General features: G+C 31.4%; 2 protein-coding genes across 2 annotated transcripts; one reads left to right on the forward strand and one right to left on the reverse strand.

The window, feature by feature from the left end:
* Window positions 1-269: 269 nt before the first annotated feature.
* LOC129888690 (dehydration-responsive element-binding protein 1E-like) lies at window positions 270-2,036 on the reverse strand. Its single transcript, XM_055963660.1, has one exon. It carries the CDS (start codon window positions 1,919-1,921, stop codon window positions 1,175-1,177), a length of 747 nt encoding a protein of 248 aa, XP_055819635.1. The 5' UTR covers window positions 1,922-2,036; the 3' UTR covers window positions 270-1,174.
* A 4,416-nt stretch (window positions 2,037-6,452) lies between these two features.
* Window positions 6,453-7,449, forward strand: LOC129888692 (dehydration-responsive element-binding protein 1F-like). Its single transcript, XM_055963661.1, has one exon. The coding sequence runs from the start codon at window positions 6,585-6,587 to the stop codon at window positions 7,326-7,328; it is 744 nt and encodes a 247-aa protein (XP_055819636.1). The 5' UTR covers window positions 6,453-6,584; the 3' UTR covers window positions 7,329-7,449.
* Window positions 7,450-7,976: the final 527 nt, after the last annotated feature.

Here is a 7,976-nt window from a genome sequence, read left to right on the forward strand (position 1 = left end):
CCTCCGTATTTTTTTCCAGTTTCTGCGTTTGTTTTCATGTTTAGCTTAATGCCATCAGATCTTTTATATATATATATATATATATATATATATATATATATATATATATATATATATATTTCTTTGTTTTTATTATTATTTATTTTCTTCTTTTTCTTTTCTACTCAATTATATATCAAAATTAATAAATTCTATCCTTTTTCTTTAATAATTGGTATAGATTGTTAAATAAATTATCAACTTAGCCCACTAATTAAATTAGTTATTTAAATTTACCCTCAACTAAATAACTATGGTTATCGAATAGTCCAAAGTACTCATAAAAAAATACGGAATGAATCTTTTATGAAATAAAAAGCTCTATTTCTCAAAACGACATAATGGGTCGTTACAAAAGAGTGGGTCAAGATTCAACCCACCCACTTTTTACTAAGTTTTTTTGTTACTTTATTAGTTTTCTTATAATTTGTCTAAGTACATAACTCAGAAAATTACGTATTATCAATACATATGACATACCAAACAAAAATATATATTGGTAAGGCTTCTCATGAATCAATTTGGATTATATATCAATTCAATTTTTAGATGGACTGAATTGGACGAATCAAAATGGACTTAATTTGTCACCCCTACTTTCTTCATTCTGATTTGATATTATGGTGTTCTAGACGTAGAAGAACAACACTAATTTATTTTTTTGAAATTTAGTTGTTAGACTCTATTGGATCCTGTAGAAAAATAACTCGACGCTTAAGAATACGATTCATTCTTATTATTTTTTCAATATGTTAAGTTGGGCTGACCCATATAGGCTACTTCAAAGCCCAAAGAAGTAGTCATGGTCCAGCTTCTTCAACAGGTCAACTTTGAACTGAAAGTGTGATGTTTTATGGTGGTAGTAGTAGTGACAAAGGTAGACAATTTGTTTGTCTGATTAAGAGCAGAAAATTTAAGAAAGTAAAGACGATCAAAAATTGGTCTGATTTAGAGCAAATTGTGAACACTTCAACATCAATTTTGTTGAGTATTCCCTTATTTTCTTTTTTATTGTAGTTCTCTTTTGTAAAATGCTACTCCTAGCTTGTAACTAACTGGATGGTGAAAGCGAAATCCAATTATTCCTATATACTAGTTAATTTACTTGCGCGAATTAATCCTATATTCCGTATTATCAAATACTATAACTCCACAAAGACATCTCGACGTCACAAATTTCCACATCATCCCAACTAAAACTACTACCTAAACGGGGAGTTGGTGAATACAAAAGCCCCTCTGCCATCTTTTCTCGCCATCCTTCCATCTCTAATGTCTCGTTATCTTCTCCCCAATTATAACATAAAATGTTTTTCATATCCATATTCAATTCATTCGCACCAAAATCACTACTACTTCCATTATTAGCCCTCACAACATCAATATCTTGATACTTTACTTCGTCAATAGTACTGGAATTAATTTTCTTATTCATATAATCGACTCCAACTAATTCCGTATCCTCACAAAACGCTTGAGCCGCTTTTATAGCTTCCCGGCGTATGTCTTTAGGGTCCTTAGATACTGGCATTGGTAATCGCCAATGAGAGTCGACGAAATTCAAGGTGGCAAGTTTACCCCTTAGTGCTAATGCAGCTACATCATGAGCTCGAGCCGCCATTTCTGGAGTAGGGTAAGTCCCTAGCCATATTCTTTTTTGTTCACTAGGCTCACGTACTTCACAAACCCACTTATTATTATTCCTCCTCCTCACTCCCCTATAAATTGAGTGGCGAGTTTCCTTGAACTTCTTCCTTCCAGCACGTTTTTTCGGTCGCGTAGAAGCAAGTAGGAATATTCCTTCATGTGTTTCTTGTAAGTGATCTCTCTCAATTTTTGTCGTATTGGAATCTGAAGAGCATGAAATCAAGTTATAACTCATTGCGAGGAAATTATTGATTTTCTTTTATATAGTCGCGACTGTTATAATAGTCGATAATATTCAAACTTTGTAGTGAGGGAAGTACTATTACTAGAAATATTTTGATGAATTGTTGGTTGTGGAAGTTTGAGAAATTTTTGAAAGTTTGAAAGTGTTTATTTATAGAAATTTTTATTAACAGTTAAGTAACAAGAAAAAGGAGGAGCACATGGCTACGATATTAACACGCTAACACGGAAATTCACTTCTTCTTTTTTTCTACTTTCTTATGGGGTCTACATAAGTTATGTGGATTTTAATATTGAAAATCAAAAAGTTGTATAAATAATTGTGAGGCAAAATTTATGTATTACTTTATATAAGATAAAAAGTGGAATAACGTAATAGTGAAATGTGAATGCGAGTATCGATCTAAAAACAAAAACACCTTTACAATTAGTAATTCCTAAAAGAAAACCCACTCTAAACTTTTAGTAATTTATATGGCATGGCAAAATTTCATGGATAACTTTTTTTCTTTTTTTGGCTTACCACTAGACATTTGATATCATTTCATACTATAACTTTTATTGGTAATTTTATAAGTTATTGTTTTTCTTTGTTGTTTATCTGATATTTAATATCTGTATTTGCGTTCGATTAATAATCAGTAATATTTGTGATAGAGTGAAAAGATCTTATATATCATACTATAACTTTTATTGGTAATATTATAAGTTATTATTTTTTTTTGTTTTTTATCTGATATTTAATATTTGTATTTGAGCTCGATTAATAATAAGTGGCATTCGTGGTATACATGAGTCAAGTAGTGTAAGCTCTAAAAAAAATGTGTGGCTGAATATCCATTTTACTTATCCATATCTTTAATATATTATCAAAATAGAAAAAAAAAAGTCCTATATCAAATTCTCACTACTATTCATTATCAAAAGAAAAAAGTTCACATACTTCTATCATAAAAGAAAATTAAGCCCTTGCGTTCGGGATGTGTTAAAAATAATAGTTAAATAATTTATTTTTTTTATTTTAATTTATTTTTCTTACTCTCCTATTAAGTCCATGTAAAAAAATATTTTTTTTAAGTGGTTAAAAGTGTGTAGCACCCGTGTGCCGCCAACCTCGATTTTTTTTTTAAAAAGACGACATAATTTCTGTCCCATTGACCCAAACCAAAAGGAGAAAAAAACATGAAAATTACAATCCTCGTTTCTAATTTTTAAATCATACTGATTTCTTTTGTTGAATTTTATTTGTTATGTTTTCGTTCGTGGAGTTAATTTAATTAATTTTTAGTATTTTAAAATTTTAATTTAAATATTTAAAAATATGTACAAAAGTCGGAGAATTAATCAAAAATAATTTCTTTATGTTCCAAGATAGGAGTAAGAATGTGTATACTCCATAGTAGGGGTGTGCATTATTCAGATTAAATCGAAAAATAAAATCAAATTAAATTGAAGTTTAATTTGAATTGATGTTTTTGATTTTTTGGTTTGCTTTCAAATTTAGAAAAATAAAAACCGAAAAATCGAAAAAATCGTATCATTTTATATGTTATATATATATATATATATATATATATATATATAAGTTAAGGATTAAATTTATAATTAACAACTTTCATCCCCTTTCATTTAGTTAGATGATTTTTATTAGGGTATTAATAATTTTACTGTACTAGGATATTTAGGCCTGATTCACTGACCATTCTTATTTCACAAGTTTTACTCGTAACTTATATTAGAAAGTATATTTAAGAAATTCAATATTATTACTTCTCATTGTATGTAAAAAACAATTTCCAAGCATGTAAATATAACATTGATTATGCTATTAATTATTGGCATAACCGAATATCCGAATCGAAAAAAATCAAACTGAAAAGAGAAAAACCGAACCAAACTATATTTTTTAGTTTAAATTGGATTACACTTTTTCAAAATTAAAAATCAAAAAATCGAAACCGAATAACACAAAATTGAACAGAAAAATCAAATGCACACCCCTACTTCATAGTCAACCTTCTCCAAATACACTTGTAAAATCATACTGGGTAAGTTGTGCAAAAATTAATACGAAGGAAATATTATAAATTATAATCTTTTTCATATTAATATGATAAAAATATATCTTAAAATATTAATTAAAATTGATCCTATTTAATTCTCGAGAAATGAAATATGACTAATAATTAGTATATCTAAACTCTGTCACTCAAGTAACACCTCGTGTTATTCTAGCCTAGACTCTGTTCGTGGACCCTGAGAAAAGGAACTGACCTAGTGGACCACGAGTGTCCTCTACAATTCGGAAAGAGTTCTATGAGTCGTAGTGAAGACTCGTAGACCCTTCCAACCCTTGGTGAAATTTTGGGTCTGAGAAGCCTCCCTACGAATTGACCTTATGACTCGTAAGAAATTTGACGACTCGTAGAAACGAGTCGTAGAGTCATTGACTGATTTCTGAAAAATACGAGCCTCAGTAATTTTGTTACGATTCAACAAGACAAATCGTACGAATGACTATGACTCGTAGAAATGACTAGTGGAAGAGATTCAGAGACTTAGGTTTTCAGGATTTTGGAAGTTGCCAGAACGAGGGGTCTTACAACTCGTAACTCTTTATACAACTCGTAAACTTGAATCGTAGAGCAAGGTGAAGATTTCAGTCCAGTTCTACGATTGGTCTTCTACGATCTGTAGAAGTTTATACGAGTCAGAGGATGATCCGTAAATGGTCAAAATCAGTTTTAATGAAGGGTAGTTTAGTCTTTAACCATCTTTCCAAAATCAAAATCTTGACGTTTTGTGTAAATTTGAGTCCCTTAACAGTACCATATACGCATATACTCTCATTAACACTTAGATTATTTGAGAGCAATGATTGGAGAAAAGAAAGAGACTAGGATTCAAGAGTTCACTTCCACCCTTCAAGTTCTATTATCCTTCGATTACCCAAGTATGTAAGACTATCAGAACATTGGACTAAGTTCGTCCTCGTGCCCTACATCTTCTTTGAGCCGAGTTGAGTCTCGATTGGAGTTTTGAATGTTCCCATGATTTGATTCTAGGGTTATTTATGATTCTAATGAGTCCTTAATTGTACCAAATTGATCAAGTCTTGATACTATCACTGAATTGAGTATTTGAGGTATGTGCTTATGTCTTCATTCACATGAGCCCTAATTGAGTTTTGCATTTAATATTTACTACGTTGATTGGGTTTGAAAGCATGATTGTGAATGTCTTGAAAAAGGATATATTAAGCATGATTCGAATTTGATGTCTTTAAGTGTTTTACTACTTTGAACATGAATATTCCTTTATCATAAATGATCGTTTTGAGGAAGGACGGTGAGAATGTATGATTGAGTTCAAAGCATGTCTTAAACGGAAGCATTAATGATTGAGATGAGATTGAGTTGATTAGAGTTCAATGTGACTAAATGAAATGATTTGCATATTGAAATCTTATGAACATATTGAGTCTTATGAGGAGTATTGAGCACTGAATTGAGTAAGAATATAGTTATAACTCAAATCTCATGAACTACATAGCCAGCATAGGATGAATAGTTAAACCTCTTAAGTCCCAAAATGGTGGACTTTGATTGATTGTGGATCCAATGATATAGTGATTCGTCCTTTACCCTAGCAAAGTATCAGACGAGTGTGGCAACGACATTGCTTTGTTGTACATCACCGACTCATGGGTGATAGTTGTCGGTTAAACAAAACTCCCAAATAGGATATGAGCTTGCATGATGGAATTGTTTGTTGAGATTCTAGACGATTGAGGCAATTTGATAAACATTGCTAAATTCTAATTTGCATATCTTTTGAGTTGCGTCCTTTGAGTTTGTTTATGAGATTGATGTGAGTATTGTTGATAGTTTCTCCTTTCAGCTATTTTACATACTCGTACATTTCATTTAGTGGCGCCTTTTGTCCTGCATTATTTTATGATACAGATACACATACTAGAGATCATCAACAGGCGCTCTGTTGAAGATCTATTTTTCTTTCCTGATAGTGGCAAGACCTCCTTGCTTTCGAAGAAACCATATTAATTTATTTTACTTTTGTTATTTTTTTGGGTAGCCATAGACAAATAGTGATAGTGTTGAGTTATTGTTTTGATTTTCAAAACTATTCTTTGACATGGAGTTGAGTTGTGATTTGATTTAATTACGTTATTCTTTTTTTAGTTGCTGATTTGGTTACTTGATGGTCTCTTTCCTGTTGTATAAGTCTTCCGTTGAATGAATAAATGTGTGATTGGACCAAATAGTTCGATTGGGACCAGTAATGGTCTTCAAATATTGGTCACGCCTAGGATACCCTCTCGAGGGTGACAATTCACTACTTTGATTAGTCTCTTTCTCCATTTTTCTATTCCCATACAAACACTTGTTTACGTGTTCGTGTCAATATCGTAGCCATGTGTTCCCTTTTTCTTTACTTAATTCACAATCCAATTATATCCACAAAATCTATAAAAAGACATTTTTCATACTTTCACAAAATTCTTGAACTTCCAACCCCAACAAATTCAACAACATACTCCATTTCATAGTACTTCACTCACTACAAAGTTTGAATACTAGACTATTATAACAGTTGCGATTATCTTGAAGAAAAATATAAGTAATTTTCTCTAGATGAATAATAATACAGCAAATCTAGAGAGAGATCACTACTTACGTGAAACATCATCATCTTCGGAAAGATTAGGAGGAGCTCAAGATGAAGGAATGTACCTACTAGCTTCGAGCCAACCGAAAAAACGTGCCGGGAGAAAGAAGTTCAAGGAAACACGCCACCCAATTTATAAGGGAGTGAGGAGAAGGAATAATAACAAGTGGGTTTGCGAGGTCCGTGAGCCTAGTGAACAGAAAAGAATATGGCTAGGAACTTACCCTACTCCAGAAATGGCGGCTCGAGCTCATGATGTAGCTGCATTAGCACTTAGAGGTAATCTAGCCACTTTGAATTTCGCCGACTCTAGTTGGCAGTTGGCTGTGCCGATATCAAAGGATCCCAAAGAATTACGTCAGGCCGCTATGAAAGCAGCCGAGGTATTTCGTCAAGATACTGAATTAGTTAGAGTTGATTATATGAATGAAGAAATTAATTCTAATGAGGAAGTGAAGTACCAAGAAAATATTGTTGTTGGTGGGGCCAGTGGAAGTGACAATAATAATTTGGTGGGTAAGGAAGTGAATAACATACAATATATGGAGATGGAAGACAATAATGAAATATTGGAAATAGAGGAATCATCATGGCAAGAAAAGATGGTTGGGGGGCATTTGTTATCACCAACTCCTAGTTTAGGTAGTTATTTAAGTTGGGATGATGTGGAAAGTGAGGTTGAAGTGTCTTTATGGAGTTATAGTATGTAATTATGTTATTCGAATTTGGGTGTGGATATCTAATACGGGTGCACGAGAATAAATAGATATACGATCATAGCTACTTTTTCTATTTTTACTTGGATTGACTTAGCATGTCAGTCTAATCTAACCTTATTGACTAAAAGGAAGGGATGAAGATACCTATTTTTGCATCTTTCATTCGGAAACTTTTAGGATTCAAGGTATGCATGGATTCGAGATTTCGAGTTATATGAAAAAAGGTGTTGGGATACAATCAATAAATGAATGTTATGACATATATAAAATATATATTCAATTAATTAAAGTTATTGTACTAAAACTAATAAATATATATATCTTTTTAAATACCTAATGTATTATTCATAATCTAGCTCATGTAATAGCATATATATTGATGTAAACCTACAAATTTTTTTTATGTATTATTATATTATTTATATTTGTAACATTAAAACACGTGGTTGATATGAGTGGACTATTATAAGCTCCAAAATTAATTAATAAGTGTGGCTGAATTTAAAATTCTCCATCTAATGTTATCTATAATAATCCATGACATAAGATGCATTACGTAGGTTTTCATCTTTTTGTCTTTGTGCTTTTTCTTATTCTATTGCTTTTTATTCAAGAATTAAATTAAAAGTAAGAAAATAT

Source organism: Solanum dulcamara, chromosome 5 (genome assembly GCF_947179165.1).
Source record: "Solanum dulcamara chromosome 5, daSolDulc1.2, whole genome shotgun sequence".
Classification (NCBI taxonomy): Eukaryota; Viridiplantae; Streptophyta; class Magnoliopsida; order Solanales; family Solanaceae; genus Solanum; species Solanum dulcamara.